The sequence below is a fragment of the Chaetomium fimeti genome (genome assembly GCF_033439085.1).
Source record: "Chaetomium fimeti strain CBS 168.71 chromosome Unknown B0H64scaffold_3, whole genome shotgun sequence".
Classification (NCBI taxonomy): domain Eukaryota; kingdom Fungi; phylum Ascomycota; class Sordariomycetes; order Sordariales; family Chaetomiaceae; genus Chaetomium; species Chaetomium fimeti.
The window spans coordinates 3789332-3809446 of NW_026944331.1; the positions used below are offsets into that span (position 1 = coordinate 3789332).

The following is a 20115-nucleotide window of genomic DNA, read 5'->3' on the forward strand; positions in this document are numbered from 1 at the left end:
TAGCGGAGATGCTACACATTATGGTCATGGGCCGTCGCTTTCTGGCCATATCACGCAGGCAATGGCGATTAAGAATATATAGCTTCAATCTTAAGCTCAGACGGGAGAGTGATCGTTGTCAACGCCGAAGTAAAGACCATTTCGGCGTTCACCCTGAAAAGGAACGATCATGTTTGACATTGCGGGATCAAACTAATGAGATACCCAACCACCGAATGACATGCCATCCAAGCAGCAAACTTGACATTCTCGCCAAAATAATTCCCTGCTACCCAACCGCATACCAAACCACACCGCCGCCCCAAGCCTAAATAGCAATAAAGAAACTCCTCTCCCCCTCCTTCGCCTTAACCCGAGCCCTCTCAACAATCGGATCGACACACGCCAGCCTGATCCTCTCCGGCGTCGCCGGGCTCTCCAGCCGGAGCAGCCCATCCCCGTCATCCCCCTTGGAATCCACCCCCAACGCCGCCTCCACCCCGTACTGCGCCCTCGCCGCCTTGAGCGCGTCCCGTATCGCAAAGAACACGGCGCTGCCCATGAACAGCGGCGGCTCGCCGACGCCGCGGCTGCGCTGGATGGTGCGCAGCTCCTGCCACTCGACGTCCTTGAGCAGGCTGACGTTCCAGACCTGGGGGATGTCGCGGAAGGAGGGGATCTTGTAGGCGCCGGGCCCGCGGGTGAAGAGGTTCCCTTTCAGGGGTCCGTTGCGCAGCCAGAGGGACTCTTCCATGGTGAAGAGGCCCATGCCCTGGACGAAGGCGCCCTGGATCTGGCCGTAGTCGATGGCCGGGTTGATGGAGCGGCCGACGTCCATCTTGATGTCGGCCCGCAGGCAGGTCCAGGAGCCCGTGAGGGTGTCGATCTCGACCTCGGCGGCGGTCACGCCCTGCGTGAAGTAGTAGAACATCTTGCCTTTGTTCTCGCCCCATACGTAGCCGATCTCGGGTGTCTTGTAGAAACCCTGGGCTGAGAGGTTGACGCGGTCGAAGTAGGCGGCGTGGGCGACCTCTTTGAGGGTTGCGGAGGGGCCGAGCTTGGCGCGATAAGGGGCTAAACGCTCGTTGAGTTGTTCACAGGCGTTGTGAATAGCGTAGCCGTTCAAGTCGGAGGAGGCCGAGGCGGCAGTGGCCGACGCGTTGGCGACGGTGTTGGTGGCAGTTTCAGAGATGTAGACGTCCTCCATCGGGACGTTGAGGGCTTGCGCGGCGATCATGGTCATTTTTGTGTGCAGCCCCTGACCCATTTCTGTGCCGCCGTGTGCGACAAGGACGGAACCGTCGTGGTAGATGTGGACGAGCGCACCGGCTTGGTTGAACCAGAGGGCTGTGAATGAGATGCCGAATTTGGTTGGGATTATATCCAGCCCGCGCTTGCGCCACTTGTGCTCGGCATTAAACTTGGTGATGGCCTCGCGGCGGTTCGCATAGTCGGCTTCATCCTGAACCTGTTGGTACATCAGGGGTACATGCCAGTCGGTAATGGGTTGGTTGAAGTGAGTGACCTCCCCCGGCTTGTACATGTTGATCTCGCGGAGTTTCTCCACGGGAATACCCAGGCGGTCAGCCGCCTCGGACATGTAGGACTCGGCGATGAACATGCCCTGGGGACCACCGAATCCGCGGAATGCCGTGTTCGACATGGTATTCGTCTTGCAAATGCGACCGCGAATGTGGACATTGGGGATCATGTAACAGCCATCCGAGTGCGTCATGGCGCGCTCGCACACGGCGGCGCTGAGATCCCAACTCCAGCCGGCGTTGTTGAATATGTCAAGGTCGAGCGCCTGAATCTTACCGTCCTTGTTCACGCCCAACTTCCATCGTCCTAAGAAGGGGTGTCGCTGACCAGTGGTTACCATGTCCTCCTCGCGAGTGAGCATGCAACGGACCGGCCTGCGCGTTTTCTGTGCCGCCAACGCGAGGATCGAGCTGAGTTGGACTGAGCGAGACTCTTTGCCGCCGAAACCACCACCCATGCGCTTGACCTTGACGACAACCTTGTTGCTCTGGACGTTGCAGACCTGTGAGGCATACGCTTGGCTAAAGGGGGTTAGCAGAAAGTTCAATATGGCTCGAGATTGACACTCACGCTTCGTTAGGATTCTGGCTGCTGGACCAAATCTCCATCTCACCGTCCTCGGGCTTCGGGATCGCAACACAGGCATTCGTCTCCAAGTAGAAATGCTCCTGTCCACCCATTCGGGTAGTACCGGTGAAGACATGATCGCAGTTCTTGAACGCTCCCTCCGAGTCACCCTTCTTGAGCTCCCTGAAGAACTCGAAGAAGCTCTCCTTCTCGATGGCCTCCTCAATGGTGAAGACGGCCGGCAACTCCTCATACTCGACCTTGACGGCGCGAGCACCCTCGGCCGCCCGAGCTGCCGAAGTCGCCAGAATCAACCCGATCGGTTGCCCGGCCGTGTAGACTTCATCCTCGGCAAAGAAGGTCTCTTGGAAATGCGGCGCACCCCAGCGGTTCGCCCGGGCGCTCGGCATATCCGTCTTGTCGACGTAGTCTACCACACCAGGAATGTCAAGCGCCTGAGTGTGATCGACCGACTTGAGCTTTGCGTGTGCCTTCGTCGATAGCACCAGGCAGCCGTGTAGCTCGTTCTTCATGGGCGGGATGTCATCCGTGTATTGCGCCTCACCAGTGACTTGCTTCAAGGCCGCCACATGCGGGTTGGACTTCCCGAGCGTCTCCTGCATGTACGCTTCGGCCGCCGTATGGTCCTCTTTGCCGCTGGAGATATCCCTTTCGAGTTCCGAAACCGCTTCCGCATCAGCATTTCTGCCGATTGATTGCATAACCTCGTGGTAAAACCGGTAGAAGAAGCCCAGCGCCAATGACTTTCTGTACGAGGCCATGCCGCCGGGTACGCCGAACTGGAGGTCAAAGTCCTGTCCCAGGGCGTTCATAGCCCCTTCAAGGGTCTCCAATTCAGCGAATTTCTTCCCTACCAAAAACCCATTTGCGTGTTTCGCTGCCACTGTTGTCGGAGCCATGCCACCGTAGACGAAGTTCGCTTCCTCGATGATCCCATCATCACTCAACCGAAGCTTCAAGGCAGAGGTGACGATTGCAATGTCATCATCCTTCCGCTTCGCTTGCTTGTAGGCTCGGAAGAACTCGTTCTTCTCGTGTGTGAGAGGAACACGGATCGTCGCGAGAACTGCATCGGCTGGTAGCGCTGTCCGGCGATAGCCCTGGAAGAATTCCGACATGGGTATTTCGATATCCTTGTCCAGAGTCTTCGCAGCCAAAGTCGCGTTTGCGGCCATGAAGACTGGGTTCAAATCCGAGATGGGAGACGCCGTAACCAGGTTTCCAGCCGGTGTGCCGACGTTCCTGATCTGCCTCCCCGCGAAGTACTTGAGCTGCTTGTAGATGGCGGTAAAGATTTGGCCCCGGGCCTCCCCATAGTGCTTCAAGGCCTCCTGGCAGACACCTTCCAGGTCGGTAAGCGTGATGTTGCCTCCAATCTCCAGATGGTCTTCGTTCAGGGAGTACTGCCTTAGTTCAGGTATGTCCCCAACAAATACCGAGATCGGGTACTGAAGTGCCTTGAACTTGATCTCGATCTGCGTCTCTGTGCTCCCGCCTATTATCTTCGCATCCGGATACTCCTTCTTGATCTCGAGCAGCTGATGTAGCGTCACAGGGCGGAGCCACTTCTTGCGCTTGTTGCCGAAAGCCAGCGGCTTGAACGCGTGCTTCTTCAGTGCCGGTGGAAAGATGAGCTCGGTGTCCGGTTTGTATTCGATGAACCCTGGCGGTGTGAACCTCTTGATCGGCTGGTCGTCGACGCCGTCCACCTTCCCATCCTTGCAACACCCGCCGGCATCGCCGTTCTCCATACAACACCCACTCCCCCCATTCGCCTTCGCATTCCCGCATCCGTTAGCCGCACTTGTCTCCCTCCGTACGCTAAACGTCTGTGCAGCATCCAAAATGGGCCGATATCCCGTGCAGCGACACAGGTTCCCGTCAAAGGCCTCCTCGATATCGTGCTCGGTCGGTGCCTCGTTGTTCCTCAGGAGAGCATACAAGCTCATGACGATGCCCGGGGTGCAGAAGCCGCATTGTGAGCCGTTGCTCTTTGCCACACGCTCCTGGGCCGGGTGGGGCCGCTTGACGTTCCCGATGCCCTCCACGGTAATGACATGTTTCCCGTCGACCGAGGCGAGGGGCGCAAGGCAGGCGTTGACGCTAGCGTGATATATTTGCTTCGTTGTCGGGTTATACTGAGAAACGACGACTGTGCAGGCACCGCAGCCGCCTTCGCTACAACCGCTGTGGCGAGTATTGTCAGTTTCATGAGGCAAGATAAAGGAAGTAGTTGGAAGATATGAACGTACAGCTTGGTCCCTGTTAAACCGATACCGCGGAGGTACTCAAGCAATGTAACTTCTGGATCGACCTCATCGAGTACAACGCGGGTGCCATTAAGGTAGAAACGAAGAGTGTCGTCGAAGGTAGTGGTGAGTGCCGCGGACGGCACCTTGGCGGGCTCCGGGGGGACAGCGGAAGGAGTCATGGTCAACGTCGCTCCCAGGATGAACTCAACCCGTGGGTTGATGATGTTTTTTGGGTGAATATGTCGTTGTTCGTTGAAGGGTTTAAGGAACTCGGGGTATTGTAGCTGGCTCAAGGAGGACTACCTAATAAAGCACCTAATGTCAACGGCAGCGGTTGGTAGGAGGGGCTTGTGCCGGTGTTGATATTGCTCGCAGCGTGCCCTATCTAGCGAGGCGAGGAACAAAATCACGGTGTAGTGAAATTAAGTAGGTAGTTAAAGATATGAAAAGGCCGAGTGGCAAGTCTCGGGAATAGGACGCCACCTTCCTTATTATATTGAGTACAATGCAGTTGATCTCATCCCAAGAGCTGCCCACCAGATGACCAGGATCCCCGCACCACCTCCACTCCGCGCATACCGGGAACGAGGACGTTTTGGGGTAGCACCGGGATGCAGGCTAGACTCCTGTTTTTCTCTCAATTTTTCCAATTGCGATCGTGAAAGAAACCAGGCAGGAGCGAATGAGGGTTGCTGGTCACCAAGCTCAAGAGGAGAGCTTATCAGCATGGTGGGGTTGTTTGCGGGCGCGCCCGCTGACCAAGGCCCGGCGTTGATTGGCTTCGGCCGGCTCCGTCACGCGCCAGCTGCCGTTGGAAAAGAGGCCTTGTCGGGGAACTCCATACCCTAACCCTACCAAACACCCTCCTCGTTGGGGTTCTTCTTGCTTCCACCTGCTCGCCTTGTCTCTCTTTCTCTCGCTCAAAAAATAAAAATAAATAATTTCAAGAAAAGAAATACACCACACCGTTGAATTCCATCGAGATGAAAGGGTGGGCTCGCCCGATGTCGCAGATGTTGCATTGACAGGGTGCTCGACAACTCCGTAATCTGCCACACCACGACTCCACGATCTCCGCTCTAACCCTCGCGCGCTGGCGGCAATCAAGGGGCTTGGGCTAGATTGTTTCTCTCTTGAAAGCGATGAGGCGAGCCAGATGATGTCTCGATTCAGAGTCGTAATGATCAGTGCTGATAAACGATAATAGTCGCTTGGGTCCGATGTCTTCAGCAACATCAAGCCTTAGTTATTTTCTTTCCGGACTAGCTGCCAAAACAGCATGATGGGACCATACTAGTCTCAGGTGCCGTACCCACGGATGGGCGGTTTATTCCTTGCCCGAGCCTGTCAAGCGGCATATCAACCGAGAAATGGCCCCTCCTTCTCCGCACCCAACGGCTCTTGGTGTTGCAACCCCTGGGAAAATGTACTCCGGATGTTTAATAAACGCCCGGCCGCCGGGAATGTTCTCATCCGGGTGCCGCTTGAAGAAGGCCAGTATATAAATTGGCATGAAACGTCTATGATCTTTTAACAGCCGCCAATCCCCCTTTCTCCCTTCTTACTGTGACGGGAGTAAAATCTATATCTTTGAACACCAAAACCAAAACCCTAGCACGCCTTAGAATGCAACCCCAGTTCCATAACATCGTCAACGACGAGCTGCGAGGCAGCAAGGAGACGCACCGGGTAGTCGACCCGCGGACGGAAGAGGAGCTGTGGGAATGCCCAGTCGCGACGGCCGAGGACTTTGAAGATGCCGTCGCGGCGGCCCAGCGAGCCTTCACGAGCTGGTCTCAGACGACGGTCCCCGAGCGGCAGGCGCTCCTCGTCAAGCTAGCCGACGTACTCCGCGACAACGCCGACGATCTCGCCGGCATCCTCATGAAGGAAACCGGCAAATCCAAGATCCTCGCCGACATCGACGTGCAGGCCAGCGTGGCGCAGTGCCTATACTACTCCGAAAACGCACTCTCAGACGAAGTCCAGCACGAGGACGCGCACTCGCGCGTCGTGGCGACGCACATCCCGCTCGGCACGGTGGCGGCCATCTGCCCGTGGAACTTCCCGCTGATCCTGTCCAACATCAAGGTGGTGTCGTCGCTGGTGACGGGCAACTGCGTCATCGTCAAGCCGTCGCCTAGCACGCCCTACGCCGTCATGCGCTGGGCCGAGCTCAGCCGCGGCGTGCTCCCCCCCGGCGTCTTCCAGGTCCTCAACGGCGGCGCCGACCTCGGCGCCGCCATGACCGCCCACCCGGGCATCGCCAAGATTAGCTTTACTGGGACTATTGCCGTCGGCAAGAAGGTCATGGCCGCTTGCGCCAAGACCTTGAAGAAGGTTACTCTCGAGCTGGCGGGCAATGATGCCTGCGTCGTGTGCGACGATGCGGACCTGGATGTCGCCGTGCCGGCTGTGGCTAGTGGCGGCTTCTTCAACGCCGGCCAGGTGTGTGTTGCGAGCAAGCGGATCTATGTGCATGAGAGTATCTATGACAAGTTTCTGGACAGGTTGGTACAAGAAGTGGAGGCGCGGTTTGGGATTCAGGAGGACGGGTTTGCGCCCAGTGTGTTTGGGCCGGTGGATAACCGCGTGCAGTACGAGGTGGTGAAGGGCATTATCGAGGACTGTAGGAGCAAGGGGTATAAAATTGTTACGGGTGGCAAGACGGAGGAGGTTAAGGACAAGAAGGGGTTCTGGTTGTCACCGACAATCGTGTCCAGGCCGCCAGAGGAGTCGTTGCTGGTGCAGGAGGAGCAATTCGGTGAGTTTCCCCTCTCTCATATCCCGGTCCTTCCCGTGCTCACACGAGTTAGGGCCCGTCCTACCCATCCTCTCCTGGTCCGATGAAGACGATGTCATCAAGCGGTCTAACCTCGCCAACGCCGGTCTCGGCGCATCAGTCTACTCATCGGATTTGGCGCGGGCTGAGCGCATCGCGCGCCGGCTTGAGGCGGGTGGCGTCTGGATCAACCAGTTTGAGAGGCCCAACTTTGGGGCCTACTTCTCGGGCATCAAGGACAGCGGGTTCGGTGGCGAGATGGGCAAGCAGGGCTTGCTCTCGTATGCCTACACCAAGTGTTTGCATTTCCCGAAGTGAAGTTGTTGGGGGGTGGGTGATGGGCTTGGGAACGTGATGTGGCGTTGATAAGGTGTCATTTGTTGTGTGTGGGATGGATATCGTATCAGGCCCATGAACAAAGGACTGACGATTCTGTGTGCCGAATATCCAGACAGCAGTCGTGGCGGTGACGAGAGGCTCTGGAAATACGATTGGATACCACTGATATCGCTGATCCCACACAAATGCAGAAAGGCTCGGACGGAAGACAAAGCAACGGCACATTGAAGTGAAATGGCGCGTTGGCAGGCCCAACAGGGTTTTATAGGCCAGGTTGAATACGAGGTCATCGGGCAGTCGGCTGAGAACCAGCTCCTATCAGCATCGAGCAACTGCAAGCCACAACCAGCTTCAGGGTTCTTGGCTTCGTGTGACATCAACTGCCAAGGGCACAGTGACGCCGCAAGGTATAAGCTGGAGGATCTTCCTACCGCTACATTAAAGATATAAATAATATAAATAAATATCTGACAGCCCGCCCACGTTCACGTCAGCATCTCATTCTGTACATACAACACGCACTTTCAGTGACAGTAATTCCAAGCAAACCTTTCAAAATGAAGCTCACATCGTTCGCCACCCTCTGCCTCGGCGCGGTGCAGGCCCAGGCCGCGCAGCGGACAGACTACTTCTTCCGCTTTGCCGGCGGCAACGACATCATCGACGGCCAGCGCCTGCGCTCCAACAACTCGATCGACTTTTACTCGCCCGGCGTGACCCAGCCGCCCTACAACCCGCAAGACCGTAGGTCAATCAGACTTTCCTCTCCCCCAATGAATACATACCTCTTGGTATTAACCCCATACAACAGACTTCATGCGCCTCAGCACCAACGCCACCGCCTGCACCCCCTCCGCCATCCTCACCGTCGTCCCCACCAAACCCCACCCGCCGCCCGTACCAGGCTACTACGGGCTGAGCGACCTGGAGGGCGTCCCCGACGCGTACCGGCTGGTCTACACGTACCGGCTGGACGACGCCGGCGCCGGCTTCAAGTACACCGAGTGGCAGCTGGCGCGCACGGGCGAGGCGGGGCGCGTGCTGCTGCGCTATGCGGGTGGTGGGGACGGGGGGGAGTGGGCGTGGATCGCGAGGCGGGAGACGAGCGCGCCGGGGGATGTGGAGAAGTGTGAGTTTTTTTCTTTCTTTTTTGGGGGGGTTGTTTGCTTGTTTGTTTGGGTGTTTGTTTGTGCTGGGGGTGTTGGGTTTATTCCGTGCTCCGGGGGAGGGGTTGATGGTCTTGGGGGAGAGAGGAGGAGTGCTGAGACTGCTTTTCTGCTTCCTTTCCTTTGCGTTCCGAGCCTTCCGGCAAGGGTTACCACATATGAATGGTCCGACTAACGTTCTCTAGGGGTCCCGTGGTATGTGAAGCGCTCGGAGGCCAACGCTGAGACTCTGGGTACGTGGGATATCGAGGATGCGGATTTGGAGTTGGTCGAGGCGAAGGGCCCTGTGAACTCGGAAGCGCCGGGGGGTATTCAGGAGTAGGCGAGAGCTGCTATGGTGTTCGTACCTATTGTATTATGTACATGCCCTACTGCGTAATTAATACCGGCCTACTTGAGTTCCATGTTGAATGTGCGGATGGCAATTAGTGGAGTTTGGCCATGATTATCGCTAAATTATTTTGTGAAATCCATCCCGGGGGATCAGATGGAAAGTGCAATGGACATCTAGCTCTGAGATGGCCGTACTGTGCGGGCTTTCCGGGCGCCGGTTACTCCACTAAACCCCGGATTTGCGGAGCTCTCAGCGGCCGGCCACACCTGCCAAGCCCCGAGGTGATCCGGCAGCCGGCCGAGTTCCATCACGAAAAGCATCTCACTGTTTCAGTTCTAGTTACAGGTCATCAATCATTAGTCTGCTAGCAATTTATCTCCTCGAAAAACCTTCCCTGGATCGATACACGTATGGCCATGCTCCAATTTTGAGGCTAACACAGTCCCGGCGCTTCAGAACGAGAAGTCTAGGTAATTCCAAGATTTTTGTGGTCCAATTCCATGTGAACGATGTTTATCTAACCCCAAATCGAGTTGCCCCTCGGATGCGATCAAGACGGGGTTGGCTGGGCAAATGACGATTTGGATCGTCTTTCGGGTTGTCTTGGTCAGTGGCAAGCGATTGTCGTGCCTCGGCACATCCGCTGCATCCCCGCATCTGGGCAGCTTGGGGTACATTGTGGGGGAGCTCGGGAGCAACCCGCCGGGACAGGGGTTAACAAAGCACATGGGACGGACTCCGAGATTTAAGACGAGACTCCTTCCATCACTTCACCTCCATTATCTGAACTTTATACGATTTACATTGTATCATAACTCAAAGTTCCTCATATCAACTTAGAGATACCATAGCCACCACCATGGCACCCAAACAAAAAGAGCCGTGCTACGTGCTCGGCGTGGGCATGACCAAGTTCATCAAGCCTCGCGGCAAGGTCGACTACACGGAGCTCGGCTATGAGGCAGGCATCAAGGCCATGTTAGACGCCCAAATCTCATACGACGATGTCGAGCAGGGCGTCGCGTGCTACTGCTACGGCGACTCCACCTGCGGACAGCGCGTCTTCTACCAGTTCGGCATGACCCAGATCCCCATCTACAACGTCAACAACAACTGCTCCACAGGCTCCACGGGTCTGGCCATGGGCCGCAACATGATCTCCGCCGGCGCCGCCGACTGCGTGCTGGTCGTCGGCTTCGAGAAGATGATGCCCGGCAGTCTGCAGAGCTTCTTCAACGACCGGGAGTCGCCCCTGGGAACAACCTACGCCATGATGGCGACAACGAGGGGCCTGTCCAAGGCGCCCGGGGCCGCGCAGATGTTTGGCAATGCCGGGCGCGAGTACATGGAGAAGTCAGTCGCCTCCCTTCTTCTTACCTCTTCAAGACCTCTCCTTCCTAACCCCCACCTCAACCCACGCCACCCATACTAACCCAACCCCAGATACGGCGCCAAGCCCGAAGACTTCGGCGAGATCGCGCGCATCAACCACGCGCACAGCGTCAACAACCCGTACTCGCAGTTCCAAGACGTGTACACGCTGGAGCAGGTCATGTCGTCAACCAAGATCCACGACCCGCTCACCAAGCTGCAGTGCTGCCCGACGTCGGACGGCGGCGCGGCGGCCGTGCTCGTATCACAGGCCTTCCTCGACGCGCGCCCCCACCTGCGCGACCAGGCCGTCCTCATCGCCGGCCAGTGCATGGCCACGGACGCGCCCTCGCTCTTCTCCGAGAGCGCCATCGACCTGGTCGGCCGCGAGATGACGCAGCGCGCCGCGGGGGTCGCCATGGCCGAGGCCGGCGTGCGGCCGGACGACTTTGCCGTCTGCGAGCTGCACGACTGCTTCAGCGCCAACGAGATGTGCCTGCTCGACGCGCTGGGCCTGTCGGAGCCCGGCCGCGCGCACGAGCTTGTTCGTGCTGGGGGGATCACGTATGGTGGGAAGGTTGTGGTTAACCCGAGTGGCGGGCTCATCTCCAAGGGCCACCCGCTCGGCGCGACGGGCATCGCGCAGTGCGCCGAGCTGGTGTGGCACCTCCGGGGCTGGGCCAACAACAGGGCCGTGCCGCACACCAAGTACGCGCTGCAGCACAACCTGGGGCTGGGCGGTGCGGCCGTGGTGACGGTGTACAGGCGGGCGGATGGGCAGGAGGCGAAGGTCGTGGACTCGGCTGTCGTTGGGAAGGTGAACAAGCTGGGGTATAACCCGGCGGTGGAGGCGCGGGGGTTCACGGCCGAGCAGGCGAAGAGGGTGAGGAGTAAGGACAAGACGCATGATTTTGCCATGACGGCAACGCTGCCCATGATGAAGGCGGCGCAGGCGAAGGTGTAGGCGGTTTTCCGGGGTTTCGGGGGTTCGTCGTGTAATTCGGTGGCTGTCGTGTAGCATTACGATGTATGGATCAAACGCTCTCTGAGCATTGAGTGTTTCTTAACCTCCAAATCATCGGAGCCACCTGACTGTGTGTTGTGATGATCAAGTCCTTCACAGCGTCTTGGGAGTGGTTTGTTTCTTTTGCTCCTCGACCGTACCTAGCTTGCTTGAAGTGACGATCATGCCATCCGCCAGGCCTCCCAGTGGTATCTATTTTCGGATGTATCGATATTCTACTCAGCCGTCAAACGTATATCACGGTTGCATTAGCGATCTGATTTCTTCCCAAAAATAAAATACCAGAGTTGAGACTTGAGAACGTGGTGATCGCCAGGTGCACACAAGCTACCCAAATACCCGTTCCTGTATGCAACGCGGGTTTGCCGATCAAGAATACTATTATTGTCAACATCTGGCGGGCCCTGTCGCTAAAACATTGAACTGAACCTTAAAAACTCAGTCAAGCTCGATCTGGAAGTTGTGGTGAGGGAGACATAAGCGACGGAGGCGCGGGTCCCGGCTTGGCTGGTACAGACGTTCTCTGTGCTCGGGCCGTGCGCCGTCTGAGATCGTTTCATTTACGAGTAGCCCACAAAAGTTCCGTGTCTGCTCAAGGCCTCCGGCTAACCATAGGTGTGGTTCGTTCCCTCCAACCACACCTTGAGCGGTCCGAACCCTAACCAGCCTTACATGGGATAATGCGGTCTACGAGGGACCAGCGCATCTTCAAGATAAGGACTGCCGTTTAAATAATTATGCGTCTTGTGTAACAATCACTCAAGACTCGTCGGGTGCAAGGTTGTTGGTGGCTTGGTGCTGCCCACGCAACTTTTGCTCAAAACAGCAATTAATTCTTGGAAAATCAAGAGCTGTAAAGCCATGGTTGCAGCGGTTATAGGAACTGGGGTATTACTACGGACGCCCAGCGAAGCAGTGAATTGACCGTCTTGCACTCCATGTGCTTAACGGAAAGTAGACGGGTGCAGCCCCGACGCCATGGATAGGGTGAAGACGATACTAGCATAAAGCGTTTAAAAAAAGAGAGAGAGAGCCCCTTGTTGATTATTTTATCTCTTCCCATCCATATCATTATTGTTTGGGGAGCTGTTTGGTTTACAAAATGTTGACTTTGGTGTGGTTCGAACCCGAGAACTAGCAAAAAAGCAAGGGCGCTCCGTGCTCGTATGTTTCCACTTGACCAAACGGCCAATTGTCGGCTCTGTCCGAGGACAACATGCCATCCCCGAGTATCGGCTTATATTTGACAGACTGTGTCTGTGCTCTTCGCTGGCCCCACCCCTTCATGCCGAGCCTGGCGGCACCTCACATCGGGCACCCACTGCTTGCATGATATCATCATCATCGAGTTGCAGAGGGAAATCGATGGTTTCCCCCCCGTCGAAATCTCCAAAATTTCCGATAAAAACGGAACCCCCCACGCCCCACATCAGTCCCCGACGGCGATTGCATTTTATTGTACTAGAGAGAGCTGAGAACCCAGTTCATGGGCATGAAAGCGAGGCAAAAGTTCGTTTCTCCGTCAAACGACAGCGAGTGGCTACCAGGAATACATGATAATTACACAAATGAAACCCCGCCCGGTCCTGACTCCTGAGCTCCCATCCGCTGATTCCAAGCGCTCGTCTGCGTAACACACTTCTGCTTTCAACGCCCACCTAGGGTGCGCGGCAGGCCGCCGGTGCTTGGGGGTGGGGCCGATGCCGGGGAGCGTGTCGTGGTGGACAGCGTTGTTGTGTTCGTCGTAGAGGAGGGAGATCGAGCTGTCGTTGACGACGTCCGGCGGGCCGATAATGCGCTTGCAGGCGAAGGTCCAGTGTGCACGTCCCAGACGCGGATAGTGCGGTCGCGGGAGCCGGGTCTCGATTGGAATCGTCCCGACAGTCGAGCAAGAATCCAACCCCGGATATGACAATCAGGCCTAGAGGCAGAAGCAGAAGCCAGAGCGAGCTAGGATATTCTCCTTCGAGTTACGAGTAAACCCATAATCTCAATGGAAAAAAAAGGCAAAATCGATTCGAGATCGAGGAGTTCCAAAAATTGGGAAACAATACTGAGTCTGGATCAGCCCGGTCTCCCGAGTCCGCAAAGCGGCTCCCGAGATACAACACGTCTCTTGGAAGGGTATTCGGCCCAACCAAGAGCGACGACCTCGGAATTCTCCTCATTGATCGCCAGCTTGAGCCACTCACGGAGCGCTACCTCTGAAGAAGAAGAAAAGGAAGAGAATGGAATGGAGGGACTTGGGGCATTTTATGTTCGATGCCAGCAGTCCGTGCAGCGTCTAGAAATTCTCTACAATGTGCAAGAGCTACCAGATGCCGTGATTAGGACACCGTGACGACCGCGCGGGCTTTGCTTGCCACTTCTTTTCTCGTTCTGTCCCAGAAGTCCAATCTGGCAGGAAGGGTGGTCGGGTCCCACGCACCCAACGGAACTTGAGGTCTCAAGAAGGTGCGGACAGTCCATTTCACCTTGAAAATGTTCAGGTGGGTTGTCAGAATGCAAGCATTGGGCAGGTACCTTCCAGTGATGGAAACCCCGGAACTCGAGGGAGGCTTCCCCAAAATCGTAGTGTAGAGCCTGAGAACGCAAGAGCATCAGACTCGGGCTCAGGCCGACCAAATTAGGTAGGGAGCCCGGGTCCTAAAAAGAAGGCGAGGAGTCAGCGCTTTAGGTACCTACAGCAAGCAGCAAGTGCACATAACATCCAAAACAGGGACACTACAACGCAAATGAGGCAAGTCTCATCCAGGGGCCTCAGACTGGTATGTACGCCGTATTGCTGAGTGTCGCGGTGGCCTCGCCGAGAAACGTCCGTTCTTTCCCGTCCCGAGTTTCGCAAACAACACACGGCCCAGGCCGCATCGCTCGGCGTATCCGCTCTTCTGAGAGTTCCCTGAACTAAAGTTGATAAAAGGTTCCCGGCTCTGCTCCTACCCTAGGCATGGTGAGCATCGGCGGCTTTGCCGCCCCGGTCCGGGAACGCGAACGGGATCTCGTCCGGCAAAACATCGGGCGAGCGTTGGGTCGGGCCTGCCGAGTCAGCAGCCGCAGCCGTGCAACGCCAGAGATTTATGTAGGTAGCTTCGATCGGGACGATCACACAGTTCCAAACATCAAGATGGCAGGAACCAGCCCGGGCAATTCATGCATTGCTCGGCGACAACTCCGAAAGGCCTGGTCGGGTTGTGGCTCTTTCCTGCTGTGATTCGTTGTGGCCTCGGCTGCCTTCCAGCTGGCCACTTCCTCGTGCACCAACCAGGCCCTGCTTTCTCGTTCATGGTTTTTTTTGGGCCGCCATCTCATCTGGGACTTCCTCCAATCCCACCTCGAAACCCACCTTCACTCGCCTTGACTTCTGTTTGCTTTAACTCGGGCGATCGGCCCATCGCACCACGTTTCACGGCCGGCCCGTCTCCAATGACAAACCGCCGCAGTTCTGACCAACCAACAACCTTCAGCTGTTTCCCTGTTGCCGAACCGCATAATCAAACCCGCATTTACACGGAGCCGACGGCTCTTCTCTCGCGTGTGTTGTTGGTGGTTTGCGAACCACTCATAGACGGCCACTTTTCTACATCCGTATCATGATCGCCCTTCATCTTTCTTTGTTTTCTCATTAGCCTATTCCGGATTTCCTCCGTCGCCCGTTTAGTTGTGCCCGCTGCGCTGATCAATATGAAGTGAATTCCATGATGGTGGTTCCTGTAGTCCGGGTCTATGGTTCAAAGCATTCTTGGATGTGCCCCCACGGCGTCTGCCGTAACACCCCCCTGACTAGCCCAGACTGGATCCGGGACAAGCCCAGGCAAGCCACATGCTTCCCCGGAACCACACTCCCTTACCTTTGGTAGGAACTCCTCCGTTGTTTCGGACCCCGTTCTCATCAGCCATGCTGGCTGCCCAACACACCCTTTAGCCGTAAATGTCGGCGAGGCCGTCGCTCCAGCCGCCGCCCGCCTTGCCGGGCCAGCCTTAAGATCTGAGGGACCGCCCCACCACAAGCACCCCTTCCTTGTCCCCTGTCTAGTTTATTCATCTTCCATTCTTCGAGGTGACCCGGTACGATGAGAGGTTGTCGAGTCTAGATGTTCTAGTCCTCCTCTGCCAACATGGCTGAACCAGCAGCCGATCTCTCCCAAGGGCCGGTCCTTCTCTCCTTCTCCCTCGCCACGGCGAGCTTTGCCCTAGCCACGACCGTTGTTCGCTTCTACGTCCGGCGGGGTATCCATGGCGGTTTTGGTGTTGACGATTATACGAGCGGCGTGGCAACTGTGAGTCGGGATGAGTGTAAGAGGGAAGAACCCACGGCTCTAACACACATCAGGTAATAGCACTAATCGCGACCATCTTTGGCATTCTCGAGGGCACTGCCCCGGAGGGGTCACGGGCCTTGCAGTTTAATGTGATCGGACAACCGTGGTATCTCGTCAGCGTCACCCTCAGCAAGATCTCGATATGCTTCTTCTTTATGGATCTCCTAAGGAGGGCGCGACAGTGGCGGGTTCTGCTGGCTGGCCTGATCGTGTTAATGGCCGCTATCAACCTAGCCTTTGCGCTGGTCGTCTACCTCCAGTGCCAGCCGTTGGAGAAAGCGTGGAATCCGTCCGTGGCGGGCAGCTGCTCGGATCCGAAAATACAGGTTAATTTTGGTTATGCGCAAGGCGGTAGGTTTCAACTTCTGGCCACCATTGTAAACATAGCTGATGGTCCCAGCTTTCTCGGTGTTCTCATGGGTCTTCCTCGCCCTCTTCCCGATGCTAATCATACGCGACATCGCCCGCGGCGGTGAACCTGCCTGGCCGTTATACACCACCGCGGCCCTGAGTTTTGTGTAAGTGGCCCTTGGTAGCCACCCCCCTCTAACCCCTCAACTAACACACCCAGCTCCGGAATCTTCGTCATCGTCCGAACCGCCCAAACCTCCCAAACCACCGGCGCCACCCTCTACACCATCCACTTCTTCTACGCCTCCCTCATGGCCAAGTAACCACCCCCTCCCCGTTCCCCCTTCCTAATCCACACCCACTAACCCCCCACCCCCCTGTTTCTTAGCCTCGAACAAAACCTCGCCCTAACCTCCTCCAACCTCCTCACCCTCGGCGCCCTCTTCTCCCCCACCACCACCGCCTTAACCACCACCTCAACAACCTCCACAACCACCACCCGTCGCAGCACCCGCAAACGACGCCGTCGCGACCCCTACGGCTCTGCATCGTCAGCCGGCACCCGCCACAGCGCTAAATCGGCGGGCAAGCGTGTTTTGACTAGCGCTGGCACCAACTACTCGACTAGAGGCAGGGGTGGTGGTGGTGGTGTCGGTGGTGCTGGGGGTGGGGGGAGTGTGAGCAGTCTGCGGAGTATCACGCGCCCTGATACGGCGGAGTCGGGAAGGGCGAGTTCGAGGGGGAGTTCGAGGGGGAGTTCGGCTCGGCGGGAAGGGGGCCCGCTGGGAGGGGGAGCGGGTGAGAATATTGAGAGGAAGAGGAGCACGCATCTTATTATTGAGGGGCCTGGGTTGCGGGGTGATGGGCGCGGGGTGGTGGTGGAGGAGTATGATTTGGGTGAGGGGAGGGGTGGCGGTGGGGGGTATTATAGCAGTAGTGAGGGGGAAGGGGGTGATATGGGGGGGTATGGGAGTGATGATGGGGGCAGTGATATCGACCTGGAGGCGTGGCCAAGGGGGATTATCAAGACGGTTAGTGTCGAGGTGGTGGAGGAGGTCAATGAGGAGTATGTGGCTGCTGCTGCGGCTGCTGCGGCGGCGGCGACGGCGGCGGCTCTGAGGGGAGAGGGTAATGCTAATGCTGGGGGGGATAAGGCGGTGGTAGGGAGCAGCGGCAAGGGGGTGGGGAGGAACAGCGTGATGGTCATGCCTGGTGTGGTGGGCGTGAGACAGCCCAGAGGGGGTGTGGGAGTGGGAGGGGAGTCTGCGGATCGGGTGAGCGGTGGGAGCGTGATTGAACAGGACTGGGAGACCATGCTGAGAGCTGGGCCGCCCAGGTAGCTTTTCTTTTTATGCTCTCTGTTTTCTTTTTCTTTTGTTGTTTTGGCGCGTTGGTGTAAGGGAGTTGGCGCTTGTTCCCTCTCTGGGGTCGGTCATTCTTTTAGACGGGTTGGCTGCTTGGTTATTTGGTCGTTCAGCGAGGCGTTGGCAGAAGGTCTCTCACGATTTCGGCGTACTTGAAGATAGGATAACCCTGGCTGGTGGAAAAGGGGCTGTTTATCAGTTGTTTGGAAGGCTCGGTCGCTATCGCCACCCCAGGGGCTAAGATAGACTATACCAGTGTACGATTATGTCCTTTGTCTTTTATGTTGACTTGACCCTGCTGCTATGAAGGGCATGTTTTGTCGTTTCCAGGGCCAAACGTATGTGTTGTGTGAGTAGAGTGGGCAAAGCGATTGCCATGAACCAACCGAAAAGGTGCAGTCCAAGCAACGGTTTATGTCATCAGATCGATTGGGACAGCGCCCATCTACCTCGCTGTCATCTATAGTACATCATATACGAGGATACTTTCGCAGTATTATACAAATTGCCCCACCCCGGATGTCATTCCCAATGCGTGTCAGCCAGGCCACCATATATATAACCCTGCCGGTCGTGTCAACCCACCCGGCTATGCCCCGCCTCTCGCCCATCTATTTATTAGCAAGGTTACTCAAAAAATCAATCATGAACTGCTCATCGGTCTCGTTCAGGGTCCAGCGCGCCTTGAGCGCATCGTACACCCCCAGCATCCTCTCCCTGCTCGAGCAGCGCGCGAACGCGCGCAGCGCCCACACGGCCAGCCAGGTCTTGATCTCGAACCCCGCGGCGCCCGAGTCGACGGCGTCGAGCAGGGCGTTCCAGATGCCCGTCAGGCGGCGCTCGCTCCAGGCGGAGCGGTCGTAGCCGCCGTGGTGGGCGAAGCCCTTGAACAGGGCCAGGAAGATGGCGTGGTGCAGCGGGATCTTGAAGAACTTCATCTCGTCGATGAAGGCGGCCGTCTTGGCCAGGTCGCCGCGCTTGACGCCGTAGTGGTTGACCAGGATGCGGTAGGTCTGCAGGTCCGGCGAGACGAGCGTCATGCCCTGGAGGGCGGTCCGGGAGGAGGGCTTGCGCCGGCCGATCTTGGCGAACATGACGAGGGCCTGGGTGATGGCGCGGTCGGATGGGGTTGTCCGCACGGGGAGGTTATTGTTAATGCTGTCAGTCTCGTTACCCAGCGTGGCTGCCTTCATGTGCTCGTAGAGCTGTTCTGCAGGGCCTTCCTCGCCTGACCGCAAAAAGCCCCCGATCATTGCGTTGAGCACGACCGTGTCGATCATCTCGCCAGCGTTGACCATCTCTCGATAGGCGGCGCGCATGCCACTAGTCTCGTTTTTGAGCCCGAAGAAGTGGATCAGACTGGTGTAATGGTAGCGGTTGTAGAAGTGACCACGCGATTCCATTTCGCGGTAGATCATCTCGGCCAGGGCGAAATTGCCGGCCTTGCAGGCGACGTCGAAGAGAATATTGAAGGTTACGTTGGTGGCCTTGATGCCGGCCTCAACCTCCATCTCGCGCCAAAGCTTGAGGGACGCCTCGACCTCGGTTTCAGTCACGGTGCCTACGTATTTGCTGGCAAACGCAATGGCGCAGTTCCACTCGGCACTCGTCAGGGGAATACCCGTGTTCTTGGCGTCGGCAATGACTTCGAAGTACCGCAGCATTGATCCCGTGTCCCGCTCGTCGGGTTGGCCGAGAGTGCGCAGGAGCTGGTGGCGGAACCGGGCATGGATGTAGAGCATGCGCGGCTCGGGAAGGCGCTGGTAGATTTCGTAAATGTGGTCCAGGTCGGCCTTGTGAGGACTCCTGAGGCGGCTGAGCACGGCGAAGCGGAGCTCCCAGAGGGTTGTTCGCTCCGCTTCGCCGGCCTCGGTCACCTGCTCGAGACTTGGGTAGTCGAAGTCCTCGGCGGTGCGAGCAAACGTGAACTTTTGTGTGTCTGGCTGGGCATAGCCGCGCATGTATGGGTCGCGTAGGTACTGGATATAGTCATCAACGGCGCCAATCTCTTCGCCATCGTAGGGGCCGACAAGGGCGAGCAACTCCTTCTTGGAGAAGCTGCGTCGTGGCCTTGATTGGGGGGAGGGTGGCGGGGTAATGGGGAATTCCGGTGGGGGTTCGTCGTCGTCGAATTCCACGCCGGAAGGGGGTTCGGCGGCAGCAGCGGTATGGTTCACCCTGGAAACGGGTATGGAGGGCCTGGAAGGGCTACCAAGGCGGGTATGGGAGACTCGGAGGGCGGGGAGGGTCAACAGCGGGCGACGTCGTGGTAGGGAAGATCTGGACCGGGGAGTCGCTGTACTGATGCTTCTTCGTCTTGGGGTATAGCCGCTATGGAAGTCCTGCACAGGCCCTCCACCGGGGCTATGAGTGAAGACGGGAAGAGATGTGGCGGCGGCAGACCGGTTCGACGACAGCGACGGACGATGTAGGAAGTGGATCGCGCCGCATATCGACCCGTCTATTCGGCTGGAGACTCTCATGAGCTGTCGTCCAACATGTTGGCCTGCCGTTAGCCCAGCCTCTCGCCCCCGGGTTTTGCAGCCGAGTTGCGCCGTTCGGGGGTAGTGAGGAATTGGAGGGGGGGAGGAGGGGGGCGTTGATGTCGTCGGTTCGGGCCGCGTTTTGATACGGCGAGAAAAAGTCAAAAGCGCGGGAGCTTATCGCTGCTACAGGGCCCCGAACACAGGGGGCCCGGTTTCGG

At 57.3% G+C, this 20115-nt stretch overlaps 7 protein-coding genes across 7 annotated transcripts; 5 read left to right on the forward strand and 2 right to left on the reverse strand.

The window, feature by feature from the left end:
- Window positions 1-80: 80 nt before the first annotated feature.
- Window positions 81-4803, reverse strand: B0H64DRAFT_132507 (molybdopterin binding aldehyde oxidase/xanthine dehydrogenase). The gene is made up of 3 exons (XM_062798146.1): window positions 4362-4803; window positions 2092-4296; window positions 81-2042 (listed from the first exon to the last, which is right to left on the reverse strand). Exons 1-3 carry the CDS (start codon window positions 4538-4540, stop codon window positions 308-310), a joined length of 4119 nt encoding a protein of 1372 aa, XP_062661352.1. The 5' UTR covers window positions 4541-4803; the 3' UTR covers window positions 81-307.
- Window positions 4804-5792: 989 nt separating this feature from the next.
- Window positions 5793-7932, forward strand: B0H64DRAFT_132521 (aldehyde dehydrogenase). Its single transcript, XM_062798147.1, has 2 exons — window positions 5793-7125; window positions 7178-7932. Exons 1-2 carry the CDS (start codon window positions 5988-5990, stop codon window positions 7459-7461), a joined length of 1422 nt encoding a protein of 473 aa, XP_062661353.1. The 5' UTR covers window positions 5793-5987; the 3' UTR covers window positions 7462-7932.
- Window positions 7893-9052, forward strand: B0H64DRAFT_393207 (uncharacterized protein). The gene is made up of 3 exons (XM_062803620.1): window positions 7893-8226; window positions 8294-8611; window positions 8834-9052. Exons 1-3 carry the CDS (start codon window positions 8040-8042, stop codon window positions 8968-8970), a joined length of 642 nt encoding a protein of 213 aa, XP_062661354.1. The 5' UTR covers window positions 7893-8039; the 3' UTR covers window positions 8971-9052.
- A 789-nt stretch (window positions 9053-9841) lies between these two features.
- On the forward strand, window positions 9842-11317 carry B0H64DRAFT_320378 (thiolase-like protein; the record flags this gene model as incomplete). Its single annotated transcript, XM_062800461.1, has 2 exons — window positions 9842-10335; window positions 10426-11317. 2 exons carry the CDS (start codon window positions 9842-9844, stop codon window positions 11315-11317), a joined length of 1386 nt encoding a protein of 461 aa, XP_062661355.1.
- A 3039-nt stretch (window positions 11318-14356) lies between these two features.
- B0H64DRAFT_132668 (uncharacterized protein) lies at window positions 14357-15232 on the forward strand. Its single transcript, XM_062798148.1, has one exon. It carries the CDS (start codon window positions 14528-14530, stop codon window positions 14969-14971), a length of 444 nt encoding a protein of 147 aa, XP_062661356.1. The 5' UTR covers window positions 14357-14527; the 3' UTR covers window positions 14972-15232.
- A 260-nt stretch (window positions 15233-15492) lies between these two features.
- On the forward strand, window positions 15493-16370 carry B0H64DRAFT_373138 (uncharacterized protein; the record flags this gene model as incomplete). The annotated part of the gene is made up of 4 exons (XM_062802268.1): window positions 15493-15654; window positions 15708-16047; window positions 16097-16214; window positions 16268-16370. The coding sequence occupies 4 exons, from the start codon at window positions 15493-15495 to the stop codon at window positions 16368-16370; spliced, it is 723 nt and encodes a 240-aa protein (XP_062661357.1).
- A 1399-nt stretch (window positions 16371-17769) lies between these two features.
- B0H64DRAFT_339845 (uncharacterized protein) lies at window positions 17770-20115 on the reverse strand. Its single transcript, XM_062801214.1, has one exon. The coding sequence runs from the start codon at window positions 19892-19894 to the stop codon at window positions 18023-18025; it is 1872 nt and encodes a 623-aa protein (XP_062661358.1). The 5' UTR covers window positions 19895-20115; the 3' UTR covers window positions 17770-18022.

Excerpts from the sequence above, each read along its gene's own strand:
- B0H64DRAFT_393207 (XM_062803620.1), top strand. The coding sequence starts at position 8,040 with ATGAAGCTCACATCGTTCGCCACCCTCTGCCTCGGCGCGGTGCAGGCC. Across the intron at positions 8,227-8,293 it reads GCCCTACAACCCGCAAGACC|ACTTCATGCGCCTCAGCACC; the intron begins GTAGGTCAATCA and ends CCCATACAACAG. Across the intron at positions 8,612-8,833 it reads GCCGGGGGATGTGGAGAAGT|GGGTCCCGTGGTATGTGAAG; the intron begins GTGAGTTTTTTT and ends AACGTTCTCTAG.
- B0H64DRAFT_132668 (XM_062798148.1), top strand. The coding sequence starts at position 14,528 with ATGCATTGCTCGGCGACAACTCCGAAAGGCCTGGTCGGGTTGTGGCTC.
- B0H64DRAFT_132521 (XM_062798147.1), top strand. The coding sequence starts at position 5,988 with ATGCAACCCCAGTTCCATAACATCGTCAACGACGAGCTGCGAGGCAGC. Across the intron at positions 7,126-7,177 it reads GGTGCAGGAGGAGCAATTCG|GGCCCGTCCTACCCATCCTC; the intron begins GTGAGTTTCCCC and ends CACACGAGTTAG.
- B0H64DRAFT_339845 (XM_062801214.1), bottom strand. The coding sequence starts at position 19,894 with ATGAGAGTCTCCAGCCGAATAGACGGGTCGATATGCGGCGCGATCCAC.
- B0H64DRAFT_132507 (XM_062798146.1), bottom strand. The coding sequence starts at position 4,540 with ATGACTCCTTCCGCTGTCCCCCCGGAGCCCGCCAAGGTGCCGTCCGCG. Across the intron at positions 4,297-4,361 it reads GGTTTAACAGGGACCAAGCT|CGGTTGTAGCGAAGGCGGCT; the intron begins GTACGTTCATAT and ends TACTCGCCACAG. Across the intron at positions 2,043-2,091 it reads AGCCAGAATCCTAACGAAGC|CCAAGCGTATGCCTCACAGG; the intron begins GTGAGTGTCAAT and ends AACCCCCTTTAG.